The sequence below is a fragment of the Bombus terrestris genome, chromosome 3 (genome assembly GCF_910591885.1).
Source record: "Bombus terrestris chromosome 3, iyBomTerr1.2, whole genome shotgun sequence".
Lineage (NCBI taxonomy): Eukaryota > Metazoa > Arthropoda > Insecta > Hymenoptera > Apidae > Bombus > Bombus terrestris.
Window position 1 is genome coordinate 12743801 of NC_063271.1, and position 21321 is coordinate 12765121.

Sequence of the window (21321 nt, forward strand, 5' to 3'; positions counted from 1 at the left end):
GGTTACGTGGCGTCAATGGGTTAGAAACGATAGAGCTTACTTTATGTGGGTTGTTTGAGCTGTTTGATAGTTCATGGGGGGAATGAGAGCAAGATTATCTTATTCGATTAAAACAATTTTATAGTAATTATATTACTATAATTCTACAATTATATATAACAGTAGATTTTATCGTAGTTACATAGAAAAGGACAGGATTTTTAATTCATTGATTTCATTAACTTTCGTATATTGCGCTTGGAATTCTGCATCTATAATTTTTTCATTTATGGAACAAATTGTGTGATCGAAACTGTGTTTATTAATTATCTTCCTAATGAACATAGAATAATAAGAATAAAATTTAAAGGTTGTAAAATATTTAAAATACTAGAATTCAGAGGTATATAAAATATCAAAGTACAATATAATAATACATCATATAATAATACAATAATAAAATATAATAATGTAATAATATTGTATAAGTATCGATACATGTAACGTATACTTTATAACATTTGGAACATAAGATATATCTCTGTGCAAGTTTCATTCGTTTATCAGTGTCTCTAAAAATATAAATTTTCTATAACAGTCCTATCACCATCTTCCTAACTTTCGATCCAAATCCTATCGAACCTCCCCATTTATATACTAAACAAATTTAGCTTAGGATTAGCTTTCTTCTAACCAATATTCCACAGCTAATATTACCCTAAACTCGAATTTTCGTATCATGAAATTGCACCCACGATACCTGGATCAACCCCGACTCCAGTAAACTGATCGAAACTTTCATCCTCCCTGATACCCAATACAGGTTAGACGCGTACATCGTTTATCAACCAACCAGGGAAACGTATACCGGGTTTCGCATACTTTTTACGTATAAATACATCGGCCATCGGAAAATTACCGTGCGTGGTATAAATTCTGCCAAGGGGGATACGATATGAAGTTGTTCTCATCCCGCGAGCAAATCAGCAACGACTACAAGCAGTGAAAATGAGGGAAAACTTGAGAGTTGGAGGGATGGAAGAGATAAAGCGAAATAATGGTAAAAAAAAGACTGGTAATACTACGAATTGCAAAATATAATAAGCCTGAGTTACGACCACGACCACGACTGTGTGGTCCTGTGGTGCTTGTGGCAGCTAGTTAACTTTATGTCTTAGCACACGGTGCATGCCTTGTAGAAACGAAGAAAAGACTGTAATGTAAATAGGTAGTATTTTGTTAACTCTTTTACGACTAATTGTGTAATACGTTTTATATCGATAATTGTATGTAGTAGAAATTAGTTGGACGTGACTTTTAATTGAGAAAGTATCTTGAACTGAAATAATTAACTCTTTCGTGCTTAATATTGCATATACGCAAAATTATACTTCAGTAAGTCATTAATTATGTAAATGACGGATGTATTTCTTTTAACGTATCTTCGTATCTGTTTCTAACATACTGCAATTCATTAGTACAAGGATTCTTAATTATTTCAGTTACGATGGCTATAAAGAGGAATCTTCACGTTATTGCATCTATTATAGAATGTGTATGTCAATTAATTAGATTTAAGCATATTTCGTATCCTTTAATAATACAATATTTTCACAGAAAGAAAACTAGAAAAATGTAATGCTATGAAAATGTGCGATATGTATTTTACATATAAATATATATATATCCAAATATTTTTTGTAGTCATTGAAGACCTAAGTCGCTAAATTTCTATTCTGGCCCAGTGTGGCGACGTTTCTCTAGACATTTCGACCACCCCGTAGATCGAACGGCTCGTCTCCGCGAACGGACATGTTCCCCGAAAGAGCGGAGCTTTCAGCACGAATCGACGCGACGAGGGGAATGCGATTACCGCATTCGCGCAGTACGTCTTCTGCATTTCGTAACCCAGACGAGGCTGGAGCGCCTCCGACGAATACAGAAAACGCATCCGAGTGACCGGAGGGTTAGGAACCTCGTCCGGGAATCGGCGTGCGTCGCGATGCCTGTCCGCGTCGCCGACTCTTACGCAACACTTCGGAAACGGAACGCGTGGGATTCGACCGCGAACGAACTGAGAGAGACAGACATCGCCGTGTGTTAAAACGTCTGTCTGACTGCGAAAAAGTGGACGAACCTTGGCCTGGCGCTTAACTATTCCAGTTACTGTATTTATTTTTTTCAGGTAGATAGAAGTACAGTAGAGTTACGTTTATCTGAACCAAGAGACAAGCAGGTTCGTATGATCGAATTGATCATACAATAGAAGTCCACTTAATTCTTTCGATTACTAACGACTTTTTAAACTTAATTTTACAATTAATCCAGTTAATAGAAATTTACGTTCATACAAGTTCTACATTCTAGATTCCATTTAATTATTATTAATTGTTAACTTATTTTATACGAAGACACTCATACAAAGACACAGTACCGGGCAACGAATTTAGACAATCGATGCGATGTATTAAAATAAGATTAATCGAATGCTTTGTGGAGAATGGAATATTAAATGATCTGTATCATACAATTTAACCATAAAGAAAAATATGAATAATAAAAGTATGGGGAAAAGTCAGTGAGATTCGTCTAATTGGTGTGATACTCGGTAGTTGTTCAGAACTCAACTAGAATTCAAGTGAATAGACACTAAGTATTTCGTTCGTTGTAAAATATAAACGGGGTTTTGTTAGATTAGATTTTGATCTTCTTTGTCCTCTGAAAGCTTTACGAGGCGTTTTTTCTCCCTGTTCACACGATTATTTCGTTGAAGCAGCCCGTCGAGCGAAGAATTACGACAAGTTCAAGATCACGGGGTCGTTGCACGTGCTCTTGAGAGCGGAGGTGTAGTCGTGCTTTATCGCGGAGTCAGCTGGCCACGAGCCAGATGCGCTGGGACCAGCGCGAGCCGAACGACTTTCGACCCTCGCGGGTGGCCTCCCCGACGGTAATTGTGTTCCTTTTCTCGAGGAACGAAGTTGGGGAGATTTCGAGGGATGGGACACGAAAGATGAAAGGGTGAGTTTTTGTGGAGACTTCTTTTTATTTAGGGGATGGGAGATGAAGACGTTCTACGAGGAGTCGAGTGCTGGAATGAGTGATAAGTCGCTGCTCAATTTATGTAGAAAGTTTTTGTCTTCCAAGAATATTCATGTAGTGAATTTTGAACGTCGATCTTTCAAACAGAGATATTGTGCTTTATGCCCCTATGTGATCGTTAGATTTATTAATTTTATAATATATCTTCATCGTACAAATTGATTTTTGTAGTATGCAATATCACCTTATCACTTTAAAGCTTTGATAAAATGTCAAAAAAATTAAGAAAATTTTCGCAATTTTATTTTTCTACCAAAGAGAGGCACGTAATAAAAAGTGGACAAATTTATGTTACAATCCAATACAAATTATGAAAAGATCCAACTATAACCTAGCCCTAGGAAACATTCGCAAGAATTTCGGAATTTTAAATGCAATCACAACGAAGAGAAAAGGGTAAGAATGAAGGAAGAGTCGAACGAGCAAACGGAACAAAGGAGAAGAGAGAAGGCTCGTTCTTCACTGTGGAAATGGGAAAAGGGACAGAGAAGGAGGCGCGCAATTTTAATTGCTACCAGGAAACACGACGCGGACAACACATGCGGTCCGTCGTGCGTGTCAGAATCTGGCCGGATCTACGCGCAACTGCTCCGCTTCGGTGGTGTCTTTTCCTCTCCTCCTAGCTCCGCTCGAAAACTGGCCGTACGGTATAGAAGAGATTTTAGATTCACGGGAGGACACCGGGATCCTTTTATGCCGGCGCACGCCGACCATTCTCTTTATGCTCCTGTCGGTCAAGTGCAGGCCTCTCGCGATTACGTGCTCCTATAAACGTAATTCCTGGACAACCGTTTCTGGCCACAGTTCTACTATGTAACTACTTACGTATAACAAGAGAGAAATACGTCTGACAATGAGTAAAAATGGAATTTGTTTTGACAGGTTTGCTCGTGGGGATTTAACCCTTTGATCCTTTAAACGTCGTTTTCACGAGTAAGAAAAAGGGTTGATGATGAATCTAACTTTAATGATCAATTACGATAGGTACTACCATGTTGTAAAATACTTAACTAGTATCAATAGATTTTCATATGCAATTAATAATAATCAGACTCGGGTTATTTATGTAAATTCGTTTTAAATTAGATATATTAACAAACCTCGATATATTCGGTAGAACCATATTTAACGCTTACTATGTGCTTCCAATGGCACATGCTATAACATACTAGATTTTTGCTAGACATATATTTGCAATAAATATTTTTCAAAGTGTTTCGATATATTCAGAACTGTGGTGTCTCATTACAGTGCTCATAAAATTTCAAAACATCTTACACAACACATACAGTATGAATATTAAAATTTTCTATGGTAGGCGTTCGAATACTTTCGTGAATGATAAATGTGCATAAATGACAAATGAACGAAATGATCATATATACCAGAAGATCGACGTTCAGGACGAGGTTCCACGGGCTGATTCGACGTTCCAGGTGACCAAGAGCACGGCCGGGGGCCCAAGAGCGCAACACCAGGTATCTCGGTATGCAGGTCACCCCATTCGTGAGTCCACAAATCACCGGATGCATTGTCTGATCAGATAACGCGCGAGTTTATGTTATCTCGCGGTGGCTACCGCATAACTCTCGCGGGAGTTATCACGAGCATCCACCTAGGGGGGAACCATAGATGGACATGCCGGCGTTCCTGACGTACAGCCGTGTGCACACACCGCGGTGTGAGCGTGTCTTACGCGTGTGTTGCACCTACCAGCCGCGACAGTCACTTTTGTTGCGCTTCCTCATGAAAAACGGCGTGCACGGAACACGTGCAACTACGTGGACTGATAACTCCGATTAGCGGCCCTTGGATCTGCACGGTGTGTCGGGAAAACCATTTGACCACGCGGGTTTCCGGCGAAATGGCACGATCCTTGATCCTTATCTTCGTTTTACTTGACATCTCATTTCCAATTTTAAAGAACGCTCTTTTCTTTAGTATTTTTGTCTACCTTTAGGTATTCTTTCGGTACTCTTTCGTACCCTTCAGTAAGGAAGTCTATATGAAATTGTATGCTAGGGTAAAGCTATATATTATACTTATTTCCACAAGTAATTAAACATTTTTAACGATGATTACATTTGGCAGTTACTTTTTGCCATATACAAGCAACTACCAATAGAAATTGATCCCAAAACACGTACACCACGGTAAATTATTAAGTTCCTACTGTTTCAAACATCCTGATCTTACTTTCGACAATACTCAAACGGTATCTATTTGTTGAAAGTTCATCTATAAGTATTAGAATTATTAAAATCTTTAAGCGCTATTACCTAGATTACATCTATAATGAAAATGAGATTATTGTTGCATGTATATGTGGTATATGAAAATGATACGTTCAGGATACCCATATGCTCCGGTTAGCAAACGAGCGTGAAAATTTTTTGTTAAAAGAACTGAAATAGTTGAAGTAACGTCGAACCCAGGAAAGATCAAACAAATATCTCGGTTCAATTGTTCCATGGGGAAGGCACATCTTTAAACATAACCCCGGCGGTGCAAGCTACGTCGTGGGACATATACTGGCGAATGTTAAGAGGTCCCTTTCGAGCGTGTCCCCGAGCCACGGTACCGAGGCCAGGATGTAGTATAACGTACGTCCGTGGTAGGCTGCTGCTGGGAATACAGCGTGGGTACTTACCTTTAGCCGAGAGAGCCGATCGCCTTTCTCAGAATTAGATAAGTCCCTTTATTGGTGATCGGATCACAGCAGCAGCAGCAGCAGCAGGAGCAGTAGGAGCAGGAGCAGCACAGCAAGTTCAAGGTTGGCTGGTTAAAAATAACCAGCCTGGCGGACTCTCGCTCGCCACAGAACTGCTGCTGCCGTTCCCTCCGTTGGATAAACTCGACCGGAAATCTACTGTCCGACGGTGAACCGAGTTTCCAGCTCCCCTACGTGGCTTCCCGACAGAGAGACGGTGATTATTCGAACGAACGAACGTCGCTTGACGATCGTCCTCGTGAAAGTAAGTTGGTAGATTTGTATTGCGCAGATGGATTAGGTGGATGATCGGAGTAGAATTAGAAGGAGTACAGGTAATCCTTCTACAGGGATTACGATAACAATCGTAACTCAAATTGAAAATGTTACTGTATAAGAATTAGTATCTTAAGTTAAATGATTTTGATCGAGAATAACCGAAGTAACTTATATATAAACGTATTATATGCATTACGTAAATTTGTATGGATTTTAATTTCCTAAAGGTGTATAAACATTTGGAGCGTTGTTATGATGCACGGTGTATTATCCAAAAATCGTCCAGATAGGAGACAACATGCTTTCGAACAAATGTTCCGATACGTAGCTCGGATGACTGTACGAATGAAGAAAATTAAATGATCGATAAAGTTCGTCTATGAACTCTGTAACGGTACGTCGATATGTCCAAGAGGAATTGCTTTTCCTTCATCGGTAGAAAAACTATTCATGGAGTTTTCAGTATACTGGAACGCACGTTAGCCCGACGTGTTATGACATAACTGTTTATCTAATTACCGATATTGTAACCCGGTCGATATACATACACGTCGACGTAAACTTCGGAATAATATGACGATATAATTTTATGAGAAAGACTGTATGTGCGATATAATGTGTTCGAACGACGCGAATAAAGGATGTATCATTTTTCACGATTAGAAATGCTATTCGCTTGATATGTTAAACATTCCATACGACCTAACTGTTAATATTACGTTACAGTAAATACACATTTTTATCGTTTCTTATCACTTTGCATATGTTATGTTGTACTCAGAGATCTTTTTCTTCTGTAGGAGAAGATAATCTCGAGAAACGTTATTACACGTGTACGCACTCTATTTTATTATCGAACACGCACGGTTGTTACGTTTATTTCGAGCGCGTTCGTTTAATTTCGAAGTATCTAGTTACTAATTACTGTCGAGACACATGCATGGCCCAGCCTAATGGTTCATTACCTGTAACGGCGCTTCTTCGTTTAAAACTAATGCAATTACTGTTTCATAGTTACGTAGCGATGTGTTCTTCGTGTAGCATGTATAGTATCATTATAAAATTGGTATTTCCGTTTGATATTTTTTCATTATCTATATATGAATAAATTTCGAATTTTCCTTAATTATTAAGGGGACTATAAATTATAGATTCCAACAACATTCCAATATCTTTCCCGTGTGTTCGTTAATTTCTTGCTAGTTATAGCGCAGACTCGACCAGGTGAATATTAATAATCGAGAAAATTGCAGAATCTATCATATTTTAATCAATGAAAATTGGAGCAATTTTCTTTGAGTTAAAACGAACATTAAAGATTCTAAAGTTATTCTAATTTTAATCATTTTTAAGATGTGTATGCTTTTTTAACTACGAATAGATTTATCACAATTTCACTATTACCTCTGGTACTTATATTTGAAGCAATCATTATACATTTATCTTAACAATTTTAAACATATAATTTAACTCTACGATATCTATTTCATTAGAAATAAATTTAGCTCATCTCAGTTCATTAATCAAGTTCAATAATTTCAAATATTATCGAAACATTCTATAATTCTTCTAATCTAATCCAATCTATATTTATCCAACCTATTCTATATTTTTCGTATTGTTTGTACGTTTCAATTCCTCAAATTTCTCCAACAGCCTGTAAATTACTGATCCTATTACCTCAATAATTCTAAATATCGTCATATTTTTTTGCCCCGACGATAACCTACCTATATTATTATTAATAAATTTATTTCACCTCAATACCCAACTACCAACCCTTGTCTCAATAATTCTCTACACCATCAAACACATTTTACGATCACCACTCCAAGCTACCTATTTTATCGTTACTAAATTTAATCAACCTTGCAATAAGGGATTTAATTTAACCTACCCCATCTTTATGCCCCAACCATTGTCACCAACGTCAACAACAAGCGCCGTAATTTGTTGTTCACGAATAGCCAATAACTTCGCGTCGAAAATGCATATTATACGCCGTAATTGTTCGTAACATGAAAAACGTTATCGACATCCCGTGCCAGGACAATACCCAAGAATAAATTTAATAACACGAGCTGACCGCACGGGCATAACTTACTCTCTGGACTCGACCTTAACGACGCCACGGTGAAGTATTTAATTTCAGCTGCTCTATCTAATCATCTAGCTGGCCAAAATTCAAATGCCCCAACTCATATCAAAGCAAACAAGAGTTTGCTTTTGGTATACTGTAAAACTCTGCTTATATAAACTTCATTTGTACGAGTGAAATTTTACAATACAGATCATTTATCATTCTATACTCCATAAAGTATACAATTAATTTCATAATAATACGTTGCATCACTAGTGCATAGTTATTGTCCTGTATATACGGTATAAAATAAATAAAGAATTATTAATTCGTTGAGCACTACACGATCATTGTGTTCTCAAATTCATTCCCAAATTCTTCAAGTTCGAAACATTATTATAAACATACAATATTTGCGAGCAGATATTTAATGGAACTCAATTATATACACGGAAAATCCTATTAACTGAACCAAAGATCACATGTATGTAACGATTATAATCAATAATGTTGCGTGAACTGTGCTATTTAAATAATTTTTATTGCCAAATAACATAATAATTGAGCATCTTTAAGAATTTAAAAACTTAAAAAAAGACAAAGATCAGATAATGTGTAAAAAATGATAAAAATCGCAACTTTTCTCCGATCAAACACTGGCTCTCAAATTGTGCGGCGCTCAGCGAAGCTTTGTAACGAGGCCGAGCGTGTTCGATCAGCTTTCAATGCTCGAGTTCGCGTGCTTTATAGACCTAAATATCGCGAAGTGGGTAAAGAGCACGCGAGCAAATGATCCCAATGACGCGGGGCCATCGGGGTCGAATCGAGCCGAGAAAAGGCCGAGCAATTACTCGGAAGCGCGCACTAATCGCTGCGCGAGATTCTTCGATCTCATAAACGGTGAAGAATGATAATGGAGGCTTTGCCTGTTCGGAGTATTGCCATGCTTATGGATACGTAATGCTCGTATAAGAGCAAGAGGAATTTTAGCTGAGATCAATTTTCTTAACTCCTTGTACACTACTGGCGCCTTTATATATAGGGATATTGATAATACAAAAATGTTTTCTTGCATTGTTTCTACTAATAAAGAAAGACAAAACGATAACCAACTTATGTAGAAGTAAATATTGCATCAGTATGTAAATACAATGTGATATAATGTGAAGTGTATAAATACTGTATAATCCTAGAACACCATCAAAATTCATTTCAAGAATTCGATTCAAAATTCTTGAAAATTAATTCGAAATTCTTGAAATGAATTTTGATGGTTGTAAGAAATGGGATCAGAAGAGTAAATAATACACCTTACACGTGAATATGTAACAGCGATTCCGTCAACTTCACGTTTTATTGAATAACCAAAGTGGTAACACTATAGTACTGACATTCTTCATAAGTGTAATAAATGATTAGCCTAAAAATTCTACCGCTGCATCGTAGTGATTATCATCATCATCGTCGTCGTCGTCGATCTTATCGTCGCCATAATCATTGTTATCGTCGACAATTATTCGTCACATTATTCAAAAAGAAAAAAGAAAATCCTCTTTCCAAGTCAAAATATAAACGTACCATTTAACACCGTTCTTTTACATATTTAATTACTATACGCATATAATTGGTATTGCGACAATCTTGAATTAAAATCGATGGCCAGTGGTGTGTAATCGGTATATTTGTGTTCGCGTGTATTCTTATTTTATATATAACGTATATCTTATATGCATTCATAGGTACACTTATGGTGTAAATCGTCCCGGGATGGGATAGAGACCAAAAATTTTGGCACGCGTATGAAACGTACCATAAAAATCGCGACGTCAACAAGTTGCACAGATCGATCGTATTCGTCGACACCATATTTAAATCTATTTCCACTTGTCTCTAACCATCGTCTATCCCTCCACTCTTCCTCCTTCTCTTTTCTTTTTTAAATCTCACCAAATTTTCACAGCCAACCAGTAAGATCAATCAAGGCAAAAAAAAAAAAAGAAAACAGAAGACCTCGATCCTCCGCAAGCTGATACAAAAAAATGTCATTCTCACCAAGAAAGCCTGACGTGGTGGCTGAATGGAATGTAAAATTTCGGTTTTTACAGGAAACACAGTTACTTTATTGCGAATGTTATCCGATAACCGCTCGTAATTAACCCTACTGCGATCCTTTAGTCTTTTCGAAAAAAATCATTAACATACGATTCAAACGAGAAATCAAGAACGACTGCCCTATAATTTCCTCAAATTTAAGAAATTTTCTTGGTGATAAAAGTTACGATCCGATCGAAAATGACCCACGGAGCACAGCAAGATTAAAAGACGCCGTGACTTTAATCGCAGAAGAGATACAGTAGAAAAATAAACGCTTTAAGACGTTCTTGAGCTTGGCGTTGGCGCATCTCGAGAAGCAAAGGAACTGACGGAAGGTTGCGGAGGTTCGACACGCTGCGTTCCTCGATATTTGCCAAAGGAAAAGTGGCGATAAATTTTTTGAATTTATTCGACGCACGATTCAACGAGCATTGAGCTTGTCTGGAGCGATGCGATGTCCACGCGATTTTGCATCAGTGACGCTGTGGAATTCGGCAGCTTTACATTTGTAAAAATGCAACAATCGATATACGATGCGATAAAAAGAAAACGCGCGTTTCAATCTATCCATCAAAAAGACCTTTCAATTGAAACGAGCATTTTTTCTTCTTTATTTTTTTCTTTTTCTTTTCTTTCCTTTTCATCTTCGTCAATGTGTCGAAGAAACGATTTGAAATTTTCTAGATAAAATCTCTTATAATTTCTGCAGTATATGTAGATATTCGACTATCCAGTTGGTCGAATCGAATTCGTCGATCACAACACCGAGGACTCGCGCGGATCGACCGGAAACGTTACCAGTTTGCCACCTGTTATTGCACTATTCGGCTATTGCGGAGGAATCAACGTGATATAATGATTACAATCGGTGGTAGGACTTTTTGACTGATTCTGTTTATCGCCATTAACGCTAGAAAGACCAATAGAGTCGGTTTCACTAATGAACAGAATTGTGTCAGCTATTATTCCCACTGACAAGTATAACTATTCGTAAATTTTGTGCTTTTGTTGTTTTGTTTGGGTCACTGAAAGTGTTTTAACTCGTAAAAGTATCTGCAGTTTTAGTTTATTTTTTAGCTGATTTCCAACTTTTTTGCCAAAACAATAAAATATGATAAAAGGATTGTAATAAAATATGAAGCAGAATAGTTTACTTGTAACTTTGCCGTTTTACATCAATAGAAATAGATATAGAGAAAATGCTCATATTGCACAGTAACTGGAGATAAGAACTAGAATAATGAAAGTTTAGGAATACGTGTTTTATCTAAGACAATAACAAATTATTCTTCAACTGTGGTGGTATTTCTAGTGTCAAAGGATAATTGTGTTAACAGTTTTTAAAGAAGCTTCGATAATGGTGCAGCACCGAGCTGATCGTCTCTACCATTTAATGCATACATTCTACATGATGAAAAGAGGAAAAGAATAACATTAATATCGATGATGTGTATAACTATCTTAAAAAGAAAAAAGAAAACCAGTCGAAAAGATACGATCAAGAGGAGTTCCAGTCGATTACGAATGCTCCTATTTCCTCTTCGTGTCTCTTGATCGCTTTCTCTTTCACTCGTTTCCTTGCACTCGCTCTCTTCTTGCAGAATTAATCGCTATGGATCGTTAAGTAACAAGAATTTTCGTCGAAAAATAGGACACGTCGCATTCTCATCTTTCACGGTCCCTTCTTTATCAGTTTCATTCATTCTTTCCCTTTCTCTCTCTCTTTCTCTCTCTCTCTCTCTCTCTCTCTCTCTCTCATCCTCTCTCCTCCATTCTCAAGGATTAATACATATGAATTGTGGCGGCTAAAACGTTAGATACGAACGGATACAATTGTTCTCGATTACTTTGCTAACTCTCAATTATCATCCCCATTTTTTGTTTCTTTTCATTTTTATGAAACAGTTTGGAACAATCTTGGAAATAAGGCCATATAGGGCCTAAAAAGCTTCTCTAAATACACATGTAGTTAAAGAAATCTTCGAACAGATTTTTATCTTATAGATTAAAAAATTCATTTAAAAAAATTCATTATCAATTGTTCTACGCGGTAACAATGACCGAGAATCAATAGATCAACGAATAATTTACTAATGAATTCAGCTTTAAAATACGCAAGTTCGATAGATAACAATTAACGGACGAGTCCCGTCCAAGTAACAAATCGAAATAAAGCTAAACGATAATTTCCCGATTCATCACGTCGCGTGCGATCATTCACCACGACATGATGATCGAATTCCGTGGAAAAACATCACGATACCAAAATTATTCACAATCAACATGTTCAACCGGTTCGATATTAATCCTTCTATTCGGAATGTTCGTGATCTCGATCGTACCGAATCCTAAAATACATTTTAGACGCGTTCGATTCGAGTCGATTAACCCTTTGTGGTCGATCATTTTCTATGTATGTGTGTATAAATTACTCACGATTCCTCATTTAATGTACACATTTACGATGATTATAGATTCGTTCGAATGGCGAGTGTGTTCTAGAAAAATAAATACAGCGTGTACTGTAGAGAAGTATGATAGACATTGGTGACCTAGCGATGAAAATTTCTATCACATGAAAAATCGCGACAAATATACAGAGTGCTATTAGAAAAGGAATTAAGAGTTTGTAGACTCATATAGTGTCAGATGGAATAAAAAAATTGTTTGATTAACTTAAGTTGAAAAGCCGATACCTTTAGTGTAAAATGTGATTTTGTATGTATATTTTGCAAGGATAATTAATTTTATGCTATTATGATTTGCCTCGTCCATAGGAAATAATAATTAATGAAAACTATATCAAATATATAAGTTTTAAGATGCAATGGATAGATATGTATGTTACTTTTCAGTTATTGCATATTAGCAAATACAAAATTACATTTTACTACAAAAAATATAGACTTTCTACATTCTATATCGATTAAGAATTGTATACTTATTCTTGATGAATACTATAAGCACTTTAAATTTTCATCCTTATTCCTTGATACACTGTATAATATTTCTTTCTATGTATAGATATATATATATATATATATATTTATTTATTATGTTTTTTTCTATAAGCTTAATCTCCCGCAAGGGGTTAATCATTGATATGCAATCGAGCAAAAGTCATACGATCATGTTAGGACATTCAAGACCTTCCGAAATCAACGACTACATGCGACAATAGATTTCTGTTATTTCTCCTAGTCTCTATACCGTTCGAGTGCTCTGAAAGTTCGTCGACACAGGCAAGAAGAAAAAGCGCAAGCGCGTATACACGTATCAATGTTTCCTCAACATTTCCTTCCGTTGCTTTCTGCTTTGTTCACGTACGCGTAAATATTCTCTTTCTTCTGTTCGATTTATATCCGCTCACGTACGGTGGATCACGATGCAACGTTACGATCGATAGTTTCTCCTTTGATCGATGATTTTACAACGCAATAGCAATTTTATGTCTTGCAGAACTGTCAAATATTGATATTAATTTGTTATGCTGGAGTACGATTTACGATGACCCTCTGCAACGCTATACGATCAGTTTAACTATTTCACATATGATTAATAGTTTCTCTTTCTTTCTTCTTTTTTAGCCTTTTTTTTACCTTGGCCTTTTATGTATGTATATGTATATACATACATATAAATTGAAAAAAAATTCAGATTTATAATATATTTCACCGGTGTTTTAACAATTTACTCGGTCAATTAAATTTCTATAAGATTAATTCATCATTTAAGACGGTAGAAATGAGTAAAGATAGTAAAAAAACATGATGTAGAGTCGTGTGTCACAAAAGAGTGGCGAAACCTACCGATCAAATCTACCGTGTACATTCTATTAATTTTCTTACAATTTAAATATTAAGATATTTCATTTCACGTAAGATCATCAGCGTTATAATTTCACAATTACAATCTTTGACTTTGTCAAATTAAATTAATAACCGGCTCATTGCTCCACGTACATGTGATTTTGATGGAATAAAAGGACGCCATTTCCGTCTAAAGAGTAAGACAATGCCAACTTTGATAATTAAATAATTCGAGTTTCACTAATATTATTAATAATACGAATAACTTGATATAGCTTACGTTTTCAAAAAAATTACATAATATTGCTTCATTAGATAATTCATTAAATGATATTTACTTCGTTGATAAAATAACAAACACTTCGTCGACCAAATTATTAAATCTTATTTAACAAACAAAGCGCTTCTAGAGATATTATTATTATACTACATTTATTCAAATACATTACAAATTAGTTTATAAAATAATGTAATCATTCGCCTGACAAAATAAACAATGGCATTTACTTGATCAACGAATAATATTTCCAAATTAATCAAATAATATCAAGTCGATTCACGAAATACAAATTTGAAAAAAAATCTTTTATGTTATATTATTTGCTACACCCTTTAAGTAATTTTCAACGGAAGCTGAAGAAATTTTCTAAACTTGAAGAAACCACGAAAGATTCAAGCTTTTATTTTATGCCAAAGTTCATAAAATATTAAGAACACTTTTGGTACTTAAATCAAAAACAAGATTGGAGCGTAAAAATTTTAACACCGCAGCAGTATTGACGAACAAAATGATGAGCATTTAATCAAAAAAGTAATACCATTTAATCCAACCAAACTAAATCCACTTAATTTACAAATTAACATTCTTGATTCCCCTGACGAAATTTCACGAATTCATTGGCATACGGAAATGGTAGCAAAGTTAGTCGACAAAATGGCATCCGCCAACAAAAGGAACCGTCTCTGGTGGCAGTTATAAGCGAAACAAATGACGTTTCAATTTCATGTCTGTGGCATTTTGACGCGAGCAAATTGTCTCGATTAAAAAATTCACATGACATTCTCGACAATGACACGCGAGCAGTCGCTGGAAAACGACGAGGATTCGGGACCTCTACGCCGTCACTCTGAAAAACTTTATTTTAGTGGGAATGCAAATGGGGAGCGTCTCTCGTGATTATATCCGGCTTAAAACACGGTCACCTTTTTTGTGTTGTAAAAATCACACTCGTTCTCGCTGCGCCAACACCGAGCGCGTAAATTGTTATATATAAAAAAATTAAAATTCTTCTCGTAATGCCTTACAGACCACAGGTGAGCTAGATTCAGCTATAGATAGCTGATAGATTGAATGGACAAGCAGGTATAGTAATTTACATGAACAAAATTTTACTTAGTATCTAATTATTTGAGTTCAGTGTAATTGAGCACTAAGCTAAACATCACTCTTCTTTATTTTGACGATTAACGAATATTTGCAAACAAAATATGTTAGCAATTAAGTTAGTACGCGATGACTTTTTAAAAGCAATATTAACAAAGTAATTAATTAAAAATAGTAATACGAAAGATAAAGAATATCTCCGGTAAACTTGAATACTTTATGATGAAATCTACGGATGCTCGTATTAAATTTCGTTTTACATAATTTGCACTACTCAGTACATACTCCCGCTTCTCAGTTGATCGTATCTACCTCTCCCCCGCCAATTCTATATATATATATATATATCAAGCACATCTTTCTCTGCTCGAGATTACGATGGAAATTACGCTTGGAAAAACTTCGATAAAGTCCATAAGGCGTTACGAGACTCGTAAAAATGAAAAAGAAGCTAACAACGAGTAAAAATAAAGGCATCGAAATCGTACGAAAAAGACCACGAAATCGTTAAAGAAAAAAGTGAAGAAAAGTGAAAAAGTACGATACAAATATCGAAAATTGCATCCAAAAAAATAATAATAATAATAATAATACACGGCGTGCAAGGATAACTTTTTCGTTACGCGTACAACGAGAAAGAAAAAGAGTAGGAAAAGAAACGTAGGGACAGCCGAAAGGGAGAGGAAAAACAGAAAAGAGAAGAAAGAGAGAAAATTAATTCCAGAACGATCCGGTACGAGGGAGGGAGCTTGCTAAAAAGGACAGCATAAGAAAAGAGATGAAAAAGAAAGACAAGCGACACACACGCGGGGCGGCATGTACGCGGATTCCGAACGCATCCTCCAACGACCGCATACGGTGTATACAATATTCAAAAGTGCGTACAAATATACATATATATATGCATATATTCGCGTGTATAGACCGTTACAAACATGATAAAAGGTAGAGAAAAATGAAGCCGGCCGCAGAGCGGTCGTCATCGATAAAAATCAACCAAAAAAGATATTCACGTGTGTAAAAAATATCGACCCCTCTCGTCTCGTCTCGTCTCATCTCGTCTCGTCTCATCTCGTCTCGTCTCGTCTCGTCTCGTTTCGTTTCGTTTCGTTTCGTTTCTCGCTTCATTCATTTTCTTGCTTTATTTTCTCGTACGTTTCTCTCAGATCGAGTAGCATACTTTCCTGTCTCCGTTCTCGGACAAATTACTTTGCCCCGATACGATTCAGCTATCAACGTTCTCGCGCCGCTTTACATCCCCCTTTCTCCTTACATATAAGAAGATCTTCATAGTAGCTGTTAATCGTATTGAAGAAAATAGAAATCTATATTTCTCTAAATATAACTATTAAATATAATACATTTAAAAAAAGGAAAAAAGAAAAAGAAATCAACGATGGAAAGCGTCGCGATCACGCATCGTTGTTTCTAATTATATCTATTTCCCTCTCTCTTATCCCTCTGTTTCTGATCCTACTCGAAACAAACTACCGTTCTCCCAGTCTCGGTCGCTCCTAAAAACTCGATCTACATCGAGCAATGTCACCATGGAAAATGACCAGTCATATTCTCTCCCTTTCTTTCTCTCTTTCTCTCACTAACACACTCACTCACTCACTTACTCTCACTCTCATTCTCACTCTCACTCGCTTGCTCGTTCACTCACTTATTCACTCACTTACCCACTTACTCACTCACTCACTCACTCACTCACTCACACTCACTCTCTCATACACATACACACACACACATTCTTTGCCGATCTCTTTGACATCCTTGCCGACACGATGAATGCATCACCGCGGGTATAGGCACGACCTCGACAATCAGAACGAACTTACGTGTGGGAACGGAAGATCTGTCGCACGCGCGCGACGGCTGATCGGCCACGATTGAGGGAGCACGATGCGAGATATCCTCTTTTCTTTGTTTCCCCTTTTTTCCTCCATGCTCTTTCTTCCACGCTTTCTTTCCTTTTCTTTGACTTGCTGCTGCTGTTGCTGTTGCTGTTGATGGTTGCTGCTGCTATTTCTGCTGCTGCTGTTGTTCAAGTTTACTCGGCGGGGGTGGTAACGGAAGATTTTTCGTTAGCGGGTATGTTTGGTCGGAAAAGCGTCTCAACCAAGGCCGGCCCATTGCATAAAATCGGGCACCTCTCTTACGGGAACATCCCTTGCTAGCGCCTTCACCCTCAAGTTCCTATCATCCGTTAGTAGGACAACTTCCCTCCTGAGACGTCGTGGCTGACCCTCTTCTGTTGAAACGAAAATTCCGGGATTTTTTAGCTTTCCAGAGGAGCTATCGGTTCGATGGTTGGATGGAGAGAGTGACATTCAGGTTGAGATGGTGGGTGTTTTTGTTAGATCATGGAAACGAATTCCTTTTATCCAGAGACGCGTTTCGTTTAATCTATCCTTCTTAGTTAAAACGTCCTACTCACCGTCTCGGAGCATCCAAGAAAACTGAAGTTTTATTACTCTTTCTAGCATCAATTTAGAATATTTATCCATTATTTCGTAACACAGCCTATGTAATATAAATTTAAGATCCAAATGTTTTAATATACAATAACTCACGAATGTATTTGGATACTTGTAGAGTATTATAAACAATGAATAGATATTAGACAGGACATTTTAACTAAGGAAAGTAGCGATGTAGTTTCGGTATGTCTTGCACAATCATGCCATGTTCTTGAACGTTTTTCCAATGAAGAAACCTCCGAGATTCAGAAATTCGAAAATAAAACAAAAATTACGTAATAGCAAATTATCAATATTACAAATTGAGACGAATAAACAGCATCCTATCAATTAATAAATTCTATTCCGATAAAGGCGAATAAAAGTAACGAATAGGTCGATCACGAGACCATATGTACTGTCAACGCCGATAACGGTTTATCCGCGAGCGGAACGAGCATTACAATCGGCCAGAGGCGGTATTAATCACCATCAAAGCGTCGGGAAACGCTTGAAACGTGTTCAGAGTACCCTCTGAGAGAAATATGCGCGGTGGCACCGTGTATGTACGTACCTGCATTTACTTGATCTTTGTTACCCGCCTTGCAGAGGCTCAAGCACGTAGCCAGTATTCTGTCATCGTTTCTTGTCAACCCGTCCTGCAACAGAATTACAGATGTTTCGCTTATTATTTTTATAAAATGACACGCGACTCAGCATCGCGGGAATTTCAATTGGCGGCGCTTCTGTACCTTCAAAAGATTCTTCTTGTTAGTTTCAGAATTTTAACCTTTTACAACGGCACGTGACTTCATGAGTCAGATATGGATTAGATTGTTCGAAAAGTTCGTTGCATCTTCATTATAAATTTGTATTAAATAGTAATATAATAATAGGCGTTCGAAAAAATACTGTTCTTAGTTGTATACTATAATAAAAAAAAATTAAAGAGAAACATAGAAAGCTCCTTACTAAAACAAATTTCTTCTATGAATGAGACAACGTTGAGCTTCATATATCTAAGAAATTTGGAAGTTTAATTGGAATGCTTATCTTTGTCTGTCTCATTCACCGAATATAGTATAACGTCATTATTATTTATTATGATCTCTACAAAACTTATTAGTTTCTTTTTTACTTTATTATTTATATTATACTATGTATTATTTGCATTTTCTATATTTGAAGTTTTCCATAAATGAATAAACATCCGCAGTCTCATAATCATCTGCACAAACCAAGCTGATTCGCTCACCTCGTCAACATCCTCTTCTACCGTAAACGTGCTGGACGTGAGCACAGTTCCTCTGGTGGTCAAGCAACGAATCGCCGGATTTCTGCTTCTCGCGAAAGCCAGAGCTACCTTCGCGCTCTCAGCCACCCTGGCCACGTGTTCTGGATCCAAAGTCGCCCTTGAAGCTGGAGGACAATCTCTGGCGTCCGCACCCCTTGCCAGGCCTTCGAGTTCGTTCAGAACTGCAACAACAATGGAAGCGATTGATTATTGCTAGACAGCGGATGTTTGTATAAATTCATATCTTTTATATATATATTTTTTATATAAAAGTTTCTGTGTATATTGCTCAATATATGTACAAACATTTTGGTAATTCACTGTATATAAAAAATAATAAAACTATATCATCAGAAAAAAATTTATTGGTATCGACATCTGTGTGTAAATGACAATTAAAAAAATAGCGATATAAATATTCCATTGAACTTCTCTCGTCGAACAAACAAAATATTTTTGAGTTTTTGTATAGTTAGAGAAATAATAGAATTTGTATAAAGAAACAAAGAAAACAGAGAAAAGTTATAAGATTAATTTCCTTAATCTTAAAGCAATACTTTCTTTATTATGTTCAATTGTTTCTATAAATTTCTCTGTCTTTAGGGGGAAGCATGCAAGATACATAAAATCGAGAAAGGGAGGACGGAATAACAGAGGGATGAATCTATTCGTAGGAAGTGGGAAAAGTTTTTTCATCGACGCTGTTGCCCAGGGAAAACAAGCGTCAACGCAGAATTTCAACGAAGGAACCTTAATAGTGTTTACTCGGACTTCGGTTGTCCAACCCCCGCTGCGTGAAAACGCCCCTAACGAACTTCCTGTCGAGTCATGGGAGGGTAACTTGGCTGTTGAATGACGCGGGTATGTGTGAGACCGCTGAAGAAATAACGATTCATTCTGCTAAATAATAGTTCTGAGTATCGCGAAATAAATAAGTAAAGAAATAAGATAAAATAAATTTTAGGAAGAGGTAGGTAACAACGAATCTACATTCATAATAATATTATACAGAACGTCACTAAATTACAGATGAGAGATATTTAAAATCATTAAAACCAACGATATTAGCTTCTCTTTTTGAAGAAAATCCCACCGCGCGCAACTGTGACAAAGGTAGTAAAAAGAAAAAAAAAAATAGAAGTGAAAGCAAGAAAAATTCATTAAAAAATTAAAGAGTGGCAAAGACTTAGTGACTTATCTGCTGTATTAACAAATGTTCTATCTGCAACTAAACTAAGACTATCTAATTTAATACATGATATATGCGACATTTGAAACTATTAAAATCATCTAATAAACAATTAGATCGAAAACTATTTCTAGATTTCTACAAAGAAATTTCAGAACTTTCCAACTTTGCTTAGAAGATAAAAAAAAAAAACACGAAGAATTTGAAATATTTCAATATATCTCGAAAAATGAAGAAATGACAGATAAAATACTTTACCTAAGTGAGATAGAAAACAGATATCACTGTGCCGCTTGTATTACTAACCAGATTTATTGAATAGTAGGGATGCACAATGAAATATTTTGTTACTTTATTTACTCAGAAAATTTTATTTATCAATTTAAAAATTTTAGAGTTCTTTAAGAATGCCTTTTTTAACAATGCATCGATATAATGGCAAAGATTAAAAGATGCAGGAAATGTTAATGTAGTCAAGAGTGTGCATACCTCATGAATTAGCAATATTCAATTAATCAGGAATGAATATTCGTAGGCAAAAATATTGACTTAGATTCATCCCCTTTTCAGTTGTACTGCTAGTAGGAAACATCGTGTATAAATATTGAGAGAATTTCTCGATTTCTTTCGAAATAAAGACGCAAAAGTCACAACAACAGAATGATCTCGTCACAAATTATCGATAAACTCACGGAAAAGCAATTTGGATCTCTCAAATAGGAGAAAGGAATCAGTTTCTTGCAGCACGATGCAAAAAGGAAGACTTAATAAGGAAAGAATAAAATATTTCTGAAAAAAAAATGTCGTAATACGATTCTGGGTTATTTTTACGACGATTTTCCTACTAATCTTTTTACCTATCTTTCTGTCAAAAAGAAAAATACAAATATATTAAGAATTGATATTTATTAAGTTCACTCAGTTTATTTTCAAATTTATTTT

General features: G+C 36.2%; 1 protein-coding gene across 5 annotated transcripts in view; it reads right to left on the minus strand.

Annotated features, from left to right (window-relative positions):
* Nucleotides 1-9469: 9469 nt before the first annotated feature.
* Nucleotides 9470-21321, minus strand: part of LOC100651950 (telomerase-binding protein EST1A) — a 147341-nt gene continuing 135489 nt past the window's right edge. For all 5 annotated transcript variants that reach the window (XM_003394626.4, XM_020868400.2, XM_012321105.3 and 2 more), the window contains 3 exons: nucleotides 19152-19372; nucleotides 18471-18555; nucleotides 9470-17688 (listed from right to left, as the gene is read on the minus strand). In XM_003394626.4, the coding sequence (XP_003394674.1) occupies nucleotides 17552-17688; nucleotides 18471-18555; nucleotides 19152-19372 (443 nt within the window). In that variant the 3' untranslated portion in view covers nucleotides 9470-17551. The remainder of the gene's footprint in view (nucleotides 17689-18470; nucleotides 18556-19151; nucleotides 19373-21321) is intronic.